We start from the raw sequence: 17916 nt of genomic DNA, 5'->3' as shown, positions 1-17916 counted from the left end.
GGGAAAGAGACTGGAAATTTGTGATGTGCCTGTTGATCAAGTACTGGGAGACTGTTTTCATGACATGTTTTAATCTTTATTTAGTTCAGTGAAGACATTATGGTTTTATAGGAGAGAAAACAAGTGCTTAGAGAAATTAAATGCCTCAACTAAAATGACACCTCTAGAATCTGGCTGATCCAGTTTGAGCCTAAATTGTTTTAACTCCACAGAGCACATTATCTACATGATATAATACTGTCTTCAAGTTTTCCCCTGAAGACATTTACCAGGTACAAAACAGCAATCCCTTGCATGAAAATTGAGTTCCTTTTTCCTATGTTGCTATATGCATACTTGCATAACAAGTTAATTTTACTGACCTTTTATTTTAATATGACACTAAATGCTAGCTTTTCATTATACAAAGAGCCCTGGTTTAGAGTATGTATGAAGATTGGATCTTTGTCCCCAGGCCTTGGACCACAGCTATATTAAGAGGTTTTAGAGTATGGTGGACCATATGTTTTGGCGTTCTGTATACCTGACTTTGATTCCTGTCTTCAGCAAAAAATCCACCGTGTAACCTTGCACACAATATTTAACCACTCTCTTTCTCAGTTTCTCCATTGTGTTATTGTCAGAATTGAAAGATATATTCTATATCTTTCATACGTATCATATATGTGTATGTATATGTATGCATATTTATGTATATACCCGTATCTATATATCCATATTATATATATGTGTGTATATATATGTACCACTTATCACAGTACCAGATCCAAGGTAAACCCACAATAAATGCTTGCTGCATTACTATGGATATATATCCATAATAATGGGCGCATATATATATAATAAAATATATTAATAGTAACAAAATGATTCATAGTAGCTTTTTTCTCTAGTGCTTTAGGAGATTATAAAAATTAAAAAATGTGATTAAAATATTAAGGCATTTGAAAATGTAAAACACAATAAAAATAATAAAGATAATATAATTATATATAATATATATAATATATAATATAATAATATAAAAATAATAAAAATTAAGAAGTCTGACATACCAGAAACAAATTATCAAAGCCAATAGTTGAATATTTTTTCTTTTCAAATATAATATGGACTAGCTTTTATTTACATTAAGTACTTGTTTGAGTTTTTCAGTCAATGTTATCATAAAGTTTGGAAAAAAATACAGTACTGCTGTATTTGTATAGTGTTTATAGTTAGCCATGTGATTGCAAAGGCATATTCATTTGACTTGGTGAAGCTGATTATTACCACATTTTATAGATGAAGAAGCTGAAGTTCAAAGCAGTGGACTGATTTAACCAGTTTCAGAGTTCGTGAGAGACAGAGCTGGGGACTGGTCCCTAGGATATAAATCTCATCTTTCACTTTACTGTGGTGATGACTTTAGGAGTTGTTGGACACGGTAGTACCTGAGACCCTCTCTACGCAGTTCCATTAGGGTATCTGCCTATATGTTCTGCTGGTGGACAGTGGGTGGCTGACAGTGTTGAGTTCTGCCAAGTTACATTTAGAACATGTCAAAAGGCTCTGTTACTAAATTATTTGCACTGGCTGTGTTTTCTGACCTATCCTGAATAAAGACAAATCAAGAGCTCACCATCTTCTGCAGGACAAAATAAATAAATGAAGGAGAATCTTACAAGCTGCCTTGTGTCCCTTATGTGCTTGGGACAGACACGGAAGATGTAGGGGCTTAGTCATAATGGACAAAATCGAAGGACCTGGGGTTTCAGTCCTAGGTATGCCTCTTCTACCTGTGTCTTTGCCCAAGTGACTTTCCTTCTGCAGGCTTTGTTTGTTAACCTGTTTTGTTTTTTTTTTTTAAGATTTTATTTATTTATTTAACAGAGATAGAGATAGCCAGCGAGAGAGGGAACACAAGCAGGGGGAGTGGGAGAGGAAGAAGCAGGCTCATAGCAGAGGAGCCTGATGTGGGGCTCGATCCCATAACACTAGGATCACGCCCTGAGCCGAAGGTAGACGCTTAACGACTGCGCCACCCAGGCGCCCCTGTTTGTTAACCTGTTGAGAGGGAAATGATAAAACTTTGAATGTTTACTTCAAAGGATTATTATGAGAATCAAATGAGATAATATGTGATAACAATAACAGTTAATATTTAATTGGGTGCTTATTAAGGACCAGACTTTAGTCTCTTATTCAGTTTTATTCAGCTTTCATGATAACTTTATGAGAAAGTTAACTATTGATATTCCCTTTAACATGTGAGGCCCAGAGAGGTGAAATAACATGCCTGAAGCCACATTTCTGAGCAGTGGTAGAATCAGGCTTAGGAGTCTTATTCCACGGTATATATTCTTTACCTTTGAACATTATTAGTTAGAATCATCAAAAAATAAATGCCCCCCCCCGCTGTCAAGAAATTTATAATATGATAGTGTCACTGTATTACATGAATATATAAGAAAAACGATCATCCCAAACTTCATACATTCACTGAGGTTAGAGGCTGTAACTGAGGCATGCTAAAATAAAAATCCTACTTTCTTTTTGTTAGATCTGCCTCTTGTCCCCCCGTCCAGTGCTGTCTCTGCACTGCCCAAAGCCTCCTTCTCCTCTTTCCCCTTTATGTTCTGGATCAGTGCCACCACCTCCCTCCACTCCTGGCTGACTGCTGCACATTGCATGAGCTGCATTTAGAAGCACTCACCAGCCTGGCAAGTCAGGATGAAGACAAGTAGTCCTAGGACAATTGTCAGCCGCAGCACTGAGACAGCCATGCCTGTAGCACTGGGTATCGGTGCAGATCACCTGTTCAGATGCACCCGAAGACTGGCTCCATTTATAAGGCATTTATAGGTGACATCATCTGCTATGGAATTTAGGTTGTTGCACAAGATATCTGCACAGCTTGTGCTTGGATTTCTACTAATGAACCCTGCCCTATCTTTTAAACCAGAAGTTTTTCGTATAGGGAAAGAAAAACGCTCAGTGTTTCTAATGTGTATTTTATAAACAGCACTGGAATAACTCTTTTACAGGTAGTTCCAATGCCAGCATTGATAATTTGTTGGATATCAGGCAGAATTACTATGCAGGGCCAAGGAGCACGCAACAAATCAGATTGGTGAGGTGTGCCTACTCCCCTCCCTGTGTACTCTGCTTGTTTTCCATGCTCTGAACTAATTACTTGTCCCCACGTGTACATGCCCATTCACACCCTCATGCCCTTAGCTCATGCTCTTTATTTTTCCCGGGATATCCTCCCCATAATCTCCCCTTAGAACATTCCTACTATTCCTCAGGCTCAAGTTGAAATGCCCCTTCCCTGTGAAACCATGATGATGATTCCACCCCACTCCAGACAATTGCTGTATTGTCTGCCTTCCGGAACCCTGACATATTGTTTGAGAAGGAAGTACTTGAAGAGCTCTCTTCTCCTTTAGCCCACAAATCTCTTAAGGGTAGAGTGTTTTATTCACTACTGACTCTTCAAGGAGCTTCGTATGGATCTTCTAATTGTTCTCAGCTTTGACTTCATGTCCTTGGGAGGCTTGTTCTGGTTCTTCCTGGTAGAGGTAGATGCTCCACTATATGCCTGATAGGTGTGTGTTTAAATGTCTCCACCAATATGCTGTAGGTTCCTTAAGGGCAAGACTGTCTTTTTCAGAGTTGAATGCATGTTACTCAAGGCATATAGCAAACATTAAAAAAAAGGAAAGCAAAATAAATTTTTGCACAGTTAAAAGGAATATTGGGGTTGAGATGCTGCCTGTATCTCAGCTGTAAAATATATTTTCTCTTGAATACAAACACTCAAGGGGATAAAATTTAGTTCAAGTCTATATGATACTGGTTATCCTGATAGCTGCTATAAATTTGGTTAACTGGGATAAAGTTTTAGTTCCTAAATTTACAAATTGACCAAAACATATACACTGTGAGTATCAGAGGGCCCTATTGTATTAATTGAGGTTTCAAACAGGAGGCTTGTCTGGTGTCACAGAGCCAGGACATGGCTCTCTAACTCAGGTTAGTACTTCTAGACACCAAGCTGCACTTGAAAGCCATCAAGCAGCTCTGCTTGGTCCATTCCAGGTCTTCTCTTCAACTCCAACTTTTCCTCTTCTCCTTCCTCTTCCTCTTCTTCTTCTCCTCCTCCTCCTCCTCCTCCTCCACCTTCTTCTTCTTCTTCTTCAGAGAGTGTTGAGGGAAGGGTGGGGTGGGGGGCAGAGGGAAAAAGAGAATCTTAAGCAGTCTCCATGCCCAGCACAGAGCCCGATGTGGGGCTCCATCTCAGAACCCTGAGATCATGACACGAGCCGAAATCAAGAGCCAGATGCTTAACCAACTGAGCTACTCAGGTGCCGCAGCCAGGTGCCCCACTCTAACCTATCTTCTTAAGAAGATCCTATTACTCCTATACAAAGGGTTGTGATCTAGAGATAGTGGTCCATAGTAGGAAGCTTTCAGTGAGTTAGATTTATGCCATCAGGGTCACTGCTTAGGAGAGCACTGTGCTTGTCCAGTGGTGTTAATGGGAACAAAAAAACACCTAAACTTCCTCTTTTAGCCATGCGTGGTCCCTGATATGTGGCTGTATTTGCGTGGGAAAAGGTAACAATACCTTCTGCTTTGCATGAGCTTTGAGCCCTCAGGGAGCTCTAATTCACCATAAGAACACTGTATAGGCAAGCAGAGACTCTAATATTGCAACCTGGGAGAGAGGCCTGCTGGCTTCTCAAGGATACCAGCTAAATGGGGCATGCAGACAAGTTCCTGAATCAGCTTTCATTGGTCTGGTATCAAGGAAATAACACCACTTTGAGGGGCAGGATAGCTGCATTCTATACCTGTCAGTACCACTGACTCATGGTATGACCCTCATTAAATACGTTCAGGACCTGACGCTCAGTTTTCTGTGTTTGCTGTATTTTTATCTCTTCTTTTCTGTTGGTTTATTCCATTTAGCTTCAGATTTCAGTTAAAATGCCTCTTCTCTGAGGAAAAGAGTGACTCTCTAATGTAACTCAGATCCCTCTGTTGTAATCTTTTGTACACTCTGTATTCTTCCTTCTTAGCATTTAAATATTATTCTTTGTTTCATTATTTAATGTCTCTCTTCCCCAGAGATGTTAAAATCCAGGATGGAAGGATTCTGGTCTATGTTGTTCACTGAGACAGCCCTGGTTTCCAGAATAGTGCACGTAGAAGATACCCAAAACATGCATACCAAATAAATGAATTAATGAATAATTTTGAGAAAAGAAGTCTGGACTTGTGTGATTCTATCAGTTAAAACCTGTGACTCTGGCAAATGATTGATGCCATGCTCTTGGTTTCCTCATCTGTAAAACTGGGACATATTATAATTTCCTGCCTATTTGTCTGCAGTATTTAAGGATATAAGAGATAACAGATAAAATACCTGATAAGCTGTAAAGAATCTTTCTTTGTTTGTTTTCCCAGTTTTATTGAAATGTACTTGACATACATCACTATATCGGTTCAGGACATACAGCATAATGGTTTGATTTACATATATTGTGAAATGATTACTGTAACAGGTTTAGCTGACATACCTCTTCTCATATAGATATAAAATGAAACAAAAAGGGAAAAAATTTTCTCTTTGTGATAACTCATAAGATATATTCTCTTAACAACTTTACTATGTATCGTATAATAGTGTTGGTTAGGGTCCTGTACTCTAGTACTTCGTATCTCATAAAAGAGAGTTTGTACCTTTTGACCACCTTCCTCCAATTTCCCCTCTCTGCACCCTCTACCTCTGGCAACTATAAGTCTGATCTCATTTTCTGTGAGTTTGTTTTTTTATTGTTGTTTTTAAATTCCACATGTAAGTGAGATCATACGATATTTATCTTCATCTGTCTGACTTATTCGACTTAGCCTAATGCCTTCAAGGTCCATCCATGTTGTTACAAATGGTAGGATTTCCTTGTTTTTTTTTTTTTATGGCTTAATAATATTCCAGTGTGTGTGTGTGTGTGTGTGTGTGTGTGTGTGTAAAATGATCTCTTTATTCATTGATCCATTGATAGCCAGTTAGGTTGTTTCTATGTCTTGGCTATTGTAAATAAGGAGCCTTTAACGTGTGCCATAATAATAGCAGTTTAGAAGCTGTGACTTATCCTCCATTGGCATAAGCAAGTGAATTTGCCTTTAGGTAGAGGAGAAACTGAGATTATGAAAGATGCTTTTATCCAAGCTGGGAAGAGGAAGATAAAGACCTTCTCTTGGAATGCCATTCTAGTGTGGTAAGAAGATACGAGAATGAAAGGAATATGGAACTCTTTAATTCCTATGGACATTTCCATGCACGAGTGACAGATATCAGAGTTCTTAATACAGGAAAGAATTGCAATCTGGGTTGGAAATCTCACAGAAGGATTTTGATGTATGTGTTACTGGTTAAGCATGGGCTTTGGGATGACAGAAGTGGGTTTGAATTTTAGATTTGCCACTTTAAGTTGTTTGACCTTGTCACCTTAGAAATATTTCCTGATCTCTTTATGCTTTGAATCCAATATCAACAAAATAGGAATAATGATATCTCTCAGGGTTATTACAACTTTTTGATAAGAAAATAAAGTCATACAGTTAGCGCAGTGCCTTGAGCATGCTGAGTAAAAACTAAGTGGTAGACTAATCATTCTATTCTATTCTATTCCATTCCATTCCCTTCTACCTTACCCTATTCTATTATTCTACCCTGTCCTATCCTATCCTTTTTTGTCCTACGCTCTTCTCTCCTGTCTTATCCTATCCTGTTCTACCTTGGGTTGTCCCAGAGTATGGAGTGACAGTTAGCCGTGTAAGCAGTATTAGGGCTAATAATAGTAATAGGCTAATGTGGATAACTCTGGCCAGGTATCACACTAGATGCAACATATCAGTGAAGCTGGTGGAGGCTGCTGTTATTATCCTAATTTATATAAGGAATTCAAGCTTGGAGAAATTAAGTATTTTGTCCAGGCTTACAAATTGTGTATGAGCCACAATAAGGATTTGAACTCAAGGATGTGTGATTTCAAAATTTGCACTCTTAAGTGTTACACTGTGTTGCACTGGCATGTGCTTAGGACTACTACTGGCAAAAAGTCTGGGTCAAACAAGGAAGCTTGCACTTACTAGCCTGCTTGCTCACAGATCCATCTGTGTCTGCTTGGTTTTTCCCATTAATCTGTAGGTTTCCCACTGATAACTGGATGAAAATCTGACCCACCTATTCACCTCTATTGTAGCTCAGTTTGATGTATCGGAGGTGCAGGGTATGGACTGTCTTAATCCTTGGCAGAAAGTAAACTGGAGATAGGGCTATAGAATAAAACACAAGTTATCCAATTAAATTTGAATTTCAGATAAACACTGAATAATTTTTTCATATAAGTATGTCCCAAATATTTCACGGGACAAATTTATACTAAAAAATATTTGTTATTCAGCTGAAATTTAAATTTAACTGGGTGTCCTATACTTGTATCTGCCCAATCTTGGCAACTGTACAGGAGTAGGCACTCGTGAGTATTTTCTTGCATTTAACCCTAGATCAGAGAGTGAACAACCAGGATGAGGAGGTCCAATAAATGATTAAAAGTTAGTACATGAAAAGTTAAAATCACATGTGGAAAGTGGAAGTTGGAAGTTATTGAGGGACCCAGTTCCTCTTTAATATACTATCTGGGACATATTTTTCCCCTGTGTTCCTCATAAGGAAGTCATTAGCCTCTCTCTTGTTCTTGATTCAGTCTAGCTGAAGTTTTAGACCAGCCCAGCAAGGAATGCATGTGGCTTCAGGAAGGGCTCTCCTGCCTTTGGTGACCATATGCTGAGGAGTGACCATTAGTCTTTGTCACCTTTCTACATGTAGCTTATGTCTTAGTCAATCCTTATGCCACTGATCAGTTTATTAATTTCTTGTTCAATGGGCATTTATTGAGCTTGTGCTATTTGCCAGGTGCTCTGCTAGGTATGAGGGACAAGAAAATGTAAAACACTAGTCCCTGACCTCACCTTTGTTGAGGAGGCAAATATGTAACCAAATGATTATAATTTAAATATGAGACATGCTAAGGGAGTTATGACAGATTCCTATGGGAGTATCTCATGTAGTGGTTAACATTGTCTCAAGAGGCAATCATAGAGGTATCATTTGTTTGGGGCCTTGAAAAATGGGTCTGTGAGTGTTCACTATGCAAGCAAGTTGTGGAGAAGACACTTCGCGTAAGAGACATGACATCTACAAAAGCACAGAAGCATGGAAGAGCATGACATATTTCTAGGAATGTACCTTCAGACTCTTGAGTATTATCAGATGTGAACATTAAAGTGAGATAACTGAATCTTGAAGTTTGCTTTAATTAATTGAACATGCCAAGAAGAAATAATAGAGAGAGAGGGAAGGAGGGAGAAGAGGAAACAGAGAACAGAAATAAATTTTCATCTATACCTTATGTAATATAGAAAAATTAATTCAAAGTATGTCACAGAATTACATGTAAAAATGTAAACTCTAAAATTTCTAGAAAAAATATAGAGAAAAAGCTTTATGACCTTGGGTTAGACAAAGATGTCTTAGATACAACACCAACTACATACACAAAAAGACACTATTGATAAAAAGCAAAGACAAGCCAGACAGTAGGAGAAAACTCACATATATATTAAGGGATTTATAGCCAGAATGCATAAATTTTTCTCAAAACTAAGTAATAGGAAAATGACCTGATTAAAAGGAAAGGGCAAAAATCTGAATATACTTGATCAAAGTAGGTATGTGGTTGACAAACATATAAAAAGATATATTTTGCACCATTTGTCATCAGAGAAATACAAATTAAACACCACAATGAGGTATCACTACCCACGTATCTGAATCACTAAAATTAAAAAAGAAAAAACCAAAACTGATCATTATAAGTGCTAGATAGTATATAGATAAACTGGAACTCTCATGGATTGTTGGAGGAAATGTAAAATGGGAAAACAGTTTGGCAGTTTTGTATAAAATTAAATAGATATTTAACCATATGACCCAGCAGTCTTACTCCTAGGTATATGATCAAGTGAAATAAATGTTTATGTTCAAAGAAAAAAACATACATGCCAGTTTATAGTGGCTTTACTGGTAATGGCCCCAAACTGGAAATAATCCAATGTTCTTCAACTGGCGAAATGATAAACAAATGTAGTGCATCCACATAAAGAAGTACTACTTACCAAGCTCTGTTACAAAGCTGTAATCATCAAGACAGCATGGTACTGGCACAAAGACACATAGATCAATGGAATAGAATAGAGAACCCAGAAATGGGCCTTCAACTCTATGGTTACTAATCTCCCACAAAGCAGGAAAGAATATCCAATGGAAAAAAGACAGTCTCTTCAACAAATGGTGTTGGGAAAATTGGACCACTACATGCAGAAGAATGAAACTGGGCCATTTCCTTACACAATACACAAAAATAGACTCAAAATGGATGAAAAACCTAAATGTGAGACAGGAATCCATCAAAATCCTAGAGGAGAACACAGGCAACAACCTCTTCAACCTCGGCCACAGCAACTTCTTGCTAGACACATCTCCAAAGGCAAGGGAAACAAAGGGGAAAATGAACTATTGGGACTTCATCAAGATAAAAAACTTTTGCAAAGGAAATAGTCAACAAAACCAAAAGACAACCGACAGAATGGGAGAAGATACTTGTCTTATCAGATAAAGGGCTAGTATCAAAAATCTATAAAGAACTTATTAAACTCAACACCCAAAGAACAAATAATCTAATCAAGAAATGGGCAGAAGACCCGAACAGACAGTTCTCCAAAGAAGACATCCAAATGGCCAACAGACACATGAAAAAATGCTCAACATCCCCTGGCATCAGGAAAATACAAATCAAAACCACAATGAGATACCACCTCACACCAATCAGAATGGCTAAAATTAACTCTGGAAACAACAAGTGTTGGCAAGGATGCGAGAAAGGGGAACCCCCTACACTGTTGGTGGGAATGCAAGCTGGTGCAGCCACTCTGGAAAACAGTGTGGCGGTTCCTCAAAAAGTTGAAAATAGAGCTACCATAGGACCCTGCAATTGCACTACTGGGTAATTACCCCAAAGATGCAAATGTAGTGATCCGAAGGGGCACCTGTACCCCAGTGTTTATAGCAGCAATGTTCACAATAGCCAAACTATAGAAAGAGCCCAGATGTACATCAACAGATGAATGTATATATATATAGAGAATGGAATATTACGCAGTCATCATCAAAATGAAATCTTGCCATTTGCAACAACATGGATAGAACTATAGGGTATTATGCTAAGTGAAATAAGTCAGAGAAGGATAATTATCATATCTTATTGTTATGTGGAATTTAAGAAACAACACAGAGGATAATAGGGGAAGAAAGGAAAAAATAAAACAAGAAGAAACCAGAGAGGGAGACAAACCATAAGAGACTCTTAATTATAGGAAACAAGCTCAGGGTTGCTGGAGCGGAGGGGGATGGAGGAATGGGATAACTGGATGATGGACATTAAGGAGGGCATGTGAAGTACTGAGCACTGGGTATTATATAAGACTGATGAATCAGAGACCTGTACCTCTGAAACCAATAATACATTATACGTTAATTAATTGAATTAAAATAGTTTTTAAAAAAGAAGTACTACTTAGCATTAATAGGATCAAAGTCCTGACACATGCAACAGCATGGATTAATTTCCAAATTATTATTATTATTGTTGTTTATTAAGTAGGCTTCATGCCCAGTGCAGAGTCCAACATGGGGCTTGAACTCACGACTCTGGGATCAAGACCTGAACTGAGCTCAAGTCAGATGCTTAACAGACTGAGCCACCTAGATGCCCCTCAAACACATTATTCTAAGTGAAACTCAAAATGCTGCATACTATTTCTAATTTCATTAATATGGTGTTCTGAAAAAGGAAAAACTCTAGAGACAGGAGACAGATGTGTGCATTGAACAGAGAGGGAAGGGCTTCCTGTAAATGGGCTGAGGGAATTGTTCAGGGTGATGGACACTTTATGCATAAATATGCTTGTATCACAAAATTTTCTATTTGGCAAAAGACATAGAACTTGATATTTTAAAAGATAAATTTAATATGATTTCACTCATGTGGAATTTAAGAAACAAAACAAATGTGCAAAGGGAAAAGAAAGGGGGGGGCAAACCAAGAAACAGACTCTTAACAATAGAGAACAAACTGATGGTCACCAGAGGGAGGTAGATGGGAGGATGGGTGAAATAGGTAATGGGGGATTAAGGAGTGCATTTGTAGTGATGAGCACTGGGTGTTGTAGGGAGGTGTTGAATCACTATATTGTACACTGGAGACTAATATTATACTGTATGTTAACTGGATTTAAATTAAAACTTAAAAAAATAAAAAGGGTAAATTTAAACTGTATGTAAAGTATCTTACTACACGTACATTAAAACCTAATAAGGGAAAATAAAAATAATTATAATCGCTTTCTGGATGAAAAATAGTTATAATAGTCTTATAGTCAAAGTGGTTAGAATGTATCCTAACTGGTGACTGACATATTCCAGCTCTGCAACTAACTTGGTGGGTGACCTTGGGTGCTTCTTTTTTCCTGTCCAGGGCCCAAACGTCTCCATTTTTCCAATGAGATTGTTGAATGGAATAATGACTAGAATGCCTCTAGCCTTGGGGTGCCTGGGGGGCTCAGTCATTAAACGTCTGCCTTCGGCCCAGGGTGTGATTCCAGGGTCCTGGGATCGAGCCCCGTGTCAGGCTCCCTGCTCTGCTGGGAGCCTGCTTCTTCCTCTCCCTCTCCCCCTGCTTGTGTTCCCTTTCTCGCTGGCTGTGTCTCTTTCTGTCAAATAAATAAATAAAATCTTAAAAGAAAAAGAAAGAAAGAATGCCTCTAGCCTTGGCACTCAGTGATGACTAAAGAGGCTGTCTCACTGGTTGCTTTTGTATTCCCTCCATCTTTGAGGCCAGGTGCTTTGGCTGAGGTCTGGGCTGGGCCCGTGTTCTCAGGCATTACCATACACAACAGGCGGGTATGTGTTGTGGATATCTAGGGCTGGACTTAATGTGGCCACCACCCTTTATCCTTCATACCCTTCCTTCAGCAGACATTTTATGGCTGAGCTGTGAATAGCTGCCATCAACAGCTACCTCGACCTTCAGGATAAATAAAGAAAACATCTGTCTTGCACACTGATAGGCATCCTGCCCTCTGCCTCTCTTGAATGAATAGCTCAATACTGTTTAGTAAGAACAATTCTCATTCTTAAGGCCCTCTCCCATGTGAGAACTCATGCATTCCTCATAATTACCCTACTTGAAATGTAGGTCAGGATGGGTATAATTATCCTCATTTTGTAAATTGTTAAAAACAAAGCAAAACAAACTAACAGCAACAATGAGAAAATAAACTGAGGTATGGGCATTTTAATTCTCTAACATCACTCTACTAGTAAGAGGCCAGGACTGAACTTGAACTTAGTTTTATCTGATGTGAAAACCAGTGATAAGAATGCATTTTTCTGGGTTCCATTCTGAAATATGGGAACCCAGTTACTTCTCCTATGCTTATTTATCCATTCCTACCTTTACTCATTTATCAACAAATATTTTCTGACCTTGGAAAGAGGAGACTTTACATGAGATATGGGCCTGGGAATCATCACTGAAAGATAAAGCCATGGGAATAGATGGGATAATTCAAGGATAGTGGTAAGATTAGGAGAGAAGAGCACTTCACCAGATACTTGAGGGACATACACATTTCAGGGCTCCACAAAGCAAGAAGGCCCTGGAGGAAAGTTTAGAAAAAGCTATCAGAAGGGCAGAAGGAAAAAAGAGGATATTTGGATGCTGGGTAAACCAAGGGAAGAGAGGCTTTATGAAAGGGAGAGCTGCCTTAGTTGGACACTGCTCAGAAACATGGTTGTGATGTTTCGTTAATCTTGTGGCAAGGAGCCTTGGTCACTGGCAGGAGGGGAGCTCATGTGGCAGTGGAGATAACACCTCACTATCCGGTGTCAGAGAGTCAAAAAAGTCGATTCCATGCATCTCTGTCAGGGCTGGTTTCTGTATCTGTGAAACATGTATCCATATCCTCCTCTACTTCAGAAAGATGTGAAATGCAAAGAACCTTAATATAAAGCAAATATGATCAGTATAATCCTCACGTACAGAAGAGAAAGGGAGACATCATATTCTGTTCTTGCTAGTTTTGCTGCTTCTATCTTAAATGTCCTGTTAAATTCATCACTGCACATCATACAACTATTTAAAATTCAAAATCTCGTGTGATTGGGAAGGCCAAAATTATTCTCAGAGGTCTCATTCAATTCACCACCTGATTAGAACCTCATTCTTTTTTTTTTTTTAAGATTTTGTTTATTTTTTAGAGAGACAGAGCACAAGCAGGGGAAGGGGGAGAGGGAGAGAGAGAATCTCAAGCAGACTCTGTGCCAAGCGTGAAGCACGATGCCGTGCTTGATCTCAGGATCCTGAGCCAAAATTAAGTTGGACACTCAGCTGACTAAGCCACCCAGGCTCCCTCATTCTATTGTTCCCTCAAGTGCACATCCAGATTTTATGATTACACTTCTGAAGATGGGCAGTTCACTCCCTCCTGGGACAAAATAGTGGGTACTGTGTAGCATAGACTCTGAAGTCAGACAGAACTCAGTTTGGATGCTACTCAATCAATGATATCTTGGGCAAGTTATTTGAACTCTCAAAACTTCAGTTTCTTATCTGTAAAATGAAGATTATAATACCTAACTCTCAGACTCCTTGAGAGACCCAAATATAGTGATGCATGGAGAACAAATAGCACAGCCTCTGGCACAGAGAATATGTTTTAAAAAAAAGATGGGCGGCTCTGTTGGCTAAGCCTCTGACTCTTGATTTAGGCTCAGGTTGTGATCTCAGGGTCGTGAGATCAAGCCCTGCGTCTCTCTCTCTCAAAAAAAAAAAAAAAAAAAAAAAAAAACCCGCAACAATGATGCAAAGGGGCTTTAAAAACATGGCCTTTGAGGAAAGTTTGAAGAACTTGAGATGTTCACCATAGAAGAACTATTTAATAGGAAATGAGGTAGAGCCTAATGAGGAAGTTGTAGCAAATCAGTGAAACACATAAACTGAGGTTGATTGTATTAAAAAGTAGAGGAAGTGTTTTACCTTCATCATCCCATCATCCAGTCTTGCATTGCTTAGCACCAAGAAAGATCCTCTTGTTCATGACTTCCTCACTATGGGGGAAAACAGGAGCGGGGATATCCCAGGAGCCTTCACCATAGAAGACCCCAGCAACCTTTGCCACAGAGCTTTTGCCACAGTTTTTGCCACCAAAAATCCCTACAGTTTTTTCTGACTTTGACCCCAGCTGGTGGAGCTGCCTGGGCAGTAGGAGTTGCTTTGCACCCCTCATCCCAGGCCAGAGCAGCCACTGCTCCCAGCCCCATTGGTGCCAGGGAACTTGACCCACCTGCCCCATTCTGGCACATGACTGGGACCCTGGCTCCATACCTGCTTCATGTGCACCTGTGCTCTGGACTCTGGCACTGCTGCCCCTCCATGCATGCCTGTGCATCAGGCCCCAGCTCCACAAATAGGTGGAAACTAAAGAATGCGCTCTTGAAAACTATTGAGTCAGAGGGAATCAAAGGGAGTTTTAAAAGTATCTTGATACAGAGAACAGATCAGTGGTTACCAGAGGGAAAGGAGTTGGGGTTTGTAGGGTTTGTAGGGTGATGGAAGGTAAATAGACTTTTGGGGGTGATCACTTTGTCATGTATACAGGTGTCAGATTAGAATGTCATATACCTGAAATATATAATAACAATTTAAAAAGTATCTTGACAAAAATGAAAACAGAACATACCAAAATTTATGGGTTGCAGAACAAACAGTACTAAGAGGGAAGTTTTTAGTGATAGATACCTAGACTAAGGAAGAAGAAAGATATCAAATGAACAACCTAACATTATACCTCAAGGAACTGGAAAAAGAAAAATAAGTTTAACCCAAAGTTAACATAAGGAAGGAAATTATAAAGATTAGAGCAGAAATAAATCAAATATAGAATAAAAAATGGAAAAATCATTAAAACTAACAGTTGTGTTTTTTTAAGAAAAGATTAACAAAATTGATAAACCCTTAGCTAGACTAAGAAAAAGAAAAGGAAAGACTCAAATAAAATCAGGAATGAAAGAGGAGACATTATAATAATGTCTTAGAAATAGAAAGGATCATAGGGACTATTATGAAGAATCACATGCCAAAAACCTGGAAAACCTAGAAAGAATGGATAAATGCCTAGAAATATATGATGTACCAAAACCAATCAAGGAGAAATTGACAACCTGAACAGACCAATAACAAATAAGGAGACGAAATCAGTAATCAAAAACCCCCCAGCAATGAAAAGCCCAGGACTAATCCTTCTTTAACTCTTTCAAAAAATTGTAAATGAGGGAACACTTCCAAACTCATGAGACCAGCATCACTCTGATACCAAAATCAGACAAAGGCACTACAAGGACAGAAAACTACAGGCTAATACCCATGATGAACATAGCAGAAAGGAGAATGATGATCCTTAAGGTAAGGGGAAATAGGGAGAAGTTGGTTGGTCAAGGTGTACAAAGTTTCAGTTATGCCAGGTGAATAAGGTCTGGAGATCTAATGTACAACACCGTAACTATAATTTTTTTTTGTTTTCTTTTAAATATTGTATTTATTTATTTGACAGAGAGTGAGACAGCAAGAGAGGGAACACAAGCAGGGGGAATGGGAGAGGGAGAAGCAGGCTTACCTCTGAGCAGGGAGCCCGATCGGGGCTCTATCCCAGGACCCTGGGATCATGACCTGAGCCGAAGGCAGACGCTTAACAACTGAGCCACCCAGGTGCCCAATGTAACTGTGGTTAATGATAACTGTATTGTATACAAAATTTGCTGAGAGAGTGGGTCTTAAGTGTTCTTACCACACACAAAAAATTATGCTAATTATGTAAGGAGATGGATATGTTATATAGCTTGATTGTGGTGATTATTTTATAATATATCTGTATATCAGATCATTATGTTGTATACCTTACATATATACAATTTTTAATTGTCAGTTATACTCACTGAAGTTGGAAAACAGGGGCGCTTGGGTGGCTCAGTCAGTTAAGCGTCTGCCTTCAACTCAGGTCATGATCTCAGGGTCCTGGGATCAAGGCCCGTGTCGGGCTCTCTGCTCAGCAGGGAGTCTGCTTCTCCCTCTCCCTCTCTCTCAAATAAAAAAAAAAAATCTTTAAAGTTGGGGGAAAAAACAATTGCACGAAAAGTAATAATTTCAAATTTTTAGGAAGAGACTCATGAGGAACTTAACACGATACATATATATATACACTATCATACAAAGAGTATTAAAATTCATGAACTGTGTAGCTGAATAGAATCTTTATTATTTTACTCCTATCCTCCAAACTACTCATGTGACAAAACAAACACATACAAAAATTTTAAAACTCTTACTAAACAAACACAAAACTAAGAGCTTTCCAACTAGAGGTCTCTGGGTCAGTTATGAAAATAATCAACTTGCCATTCAAAAAAAAAAAACTGTTGCCTTTGTATATTATAGCAACTTCTACTTCTGTTTTTAAAATAAGTTTAAAACATGAAAAAAATGTACCATATTAAACTTGTTCAAAATCAGTCATGTTTTCATTGTTGGCTAATAATGATTAATGAGAAAGATTAATAATAATGATTAATAAGATAATGAGAAAAATTAAGATTCCAAATACATTTCTAGGGAATATGACAATAACATCAATAAAAATTTTTCTCCACATATAATCATTAACAGATGAATAAAGCTTATTTTAATAAAGACAATATGAAAATAGTAAACCATATTCTATGAAGAGTTACATGTTGCTTATTTTCTATGGAAATCACTGTAATGACCATTTTATTGAAAAACCAGTAACATTACAGGGTCTGGTTTAAGAAGTTTAAGTCATGGGGCGCCTGGGTGGCACAGCGGTTAAGCGTCTGCCTTCGGCTCAGGGCGTGATCCCGGCGTTCTGGGATTGAGCCCCGCATCAGGCTCCTCCGCTGTGAGCCTGCTTCTTCCTCTCCCACTCCCCCTGCTTGTGTTCCCTCTCTCGCTGGCTGTCTCTATCTCTGTCAAATAAATAAATAAATAATCTTAAAAAAAAAAAGAAGTTTAAGTCATGTCTTCCTCTTTCATCCTTTGCATCTTGATTTTTCTTTTTCCCTTGAAGACCTACTTCTCCATCTTCTACTCTCTCCTTGTCAACATAGTCATCATAATATCCATCCTGAAATTCTTTGTTTTTTTTCCCATTAGCTGTATTTTTTAAAATTATGTTCAGTTAGCCAACATATTGAAATTCTTTGAACATGAGAGGTCTATTTCTTATTCTTCCTTTCCCAATTCTGAGCTTGCTTCATATTGCCCTCATTCTCCTTTTCTTCCCTGTCTTCCTCTTCCTCATATTCTCTGGGTAGACTGGGTCCATTCTGCCCATTATCTTTGTTATGGTTATTTCCATACTTATCTTCTTCCTCTTCAGAGTTGATGTTCATTATCTTTCTGACCAAATCCCTTTAAGTATGTTATGCTGTAGCCATTAAAAAATACTTTCTCAACCATTGGGATTATGATAGCATAGTTAAACAAGGCATGACTTTTCTATTTTTTAGTATTTTCCTGAACATCTACTGAACTGAGTACTTTGATTCTAGTTCCATTCAGATTGAAGTAGTTAGAATTTGGTCATTTCCCTTTCAGAACTTCCAAGCCCCCAGAACTGATATTGACACTAAGAACTCTGGTCAATGAAGTTAGTTCCACCTTTAGCCATACT

General features: G+C 38.5%; 1 protein-coding gene across 1 annotated transcript in view; it reads right to left on the bottom strand.

The window, feature by feature from the left end:
• The window catches only part of CUNH5orf46 (chromosome unknown C5orf46 homolog), a 10009-nt gene extending 7076 nt beyond the window's left edge, over positions 1–2933 (bottom strand). The window contains exon 1 of the mRNA XM_040621928.1: positions 2696–2933. Coding sequence (XP_040477862.1) covers positions 2696–2765 — 70 coding nt within the window. The 5' untranslated portion in view covers positions 2766–2933. The remainder of the gene's footprint in view (positions 1–2695) is intronic.
• Positions 2934–17916: the final 14983 nt, after the last annotated feature.

This window comes from Ursus maritimus, unplaced genomic scaffold (genome assembly GCF_017311325.1).
Source record: "Ursus maritimus isolate PB19 unplaced genomic scaffold, ASM1731132v1 scaffold_5, whole genome shotgun sequence".
Classification (NCBI taxonomy): domain Eukaryota; kingdom Metazoa; phylum Chordata; class Mammalia; order Carnivora; family Ursidae; genus Ursus; species Ursus maritimus.
The sequence above is the reverse complement of the archived record's forward strand: the minus strand, read 5'-3'. Positions and strand labels throughout refer to the sequence as shown.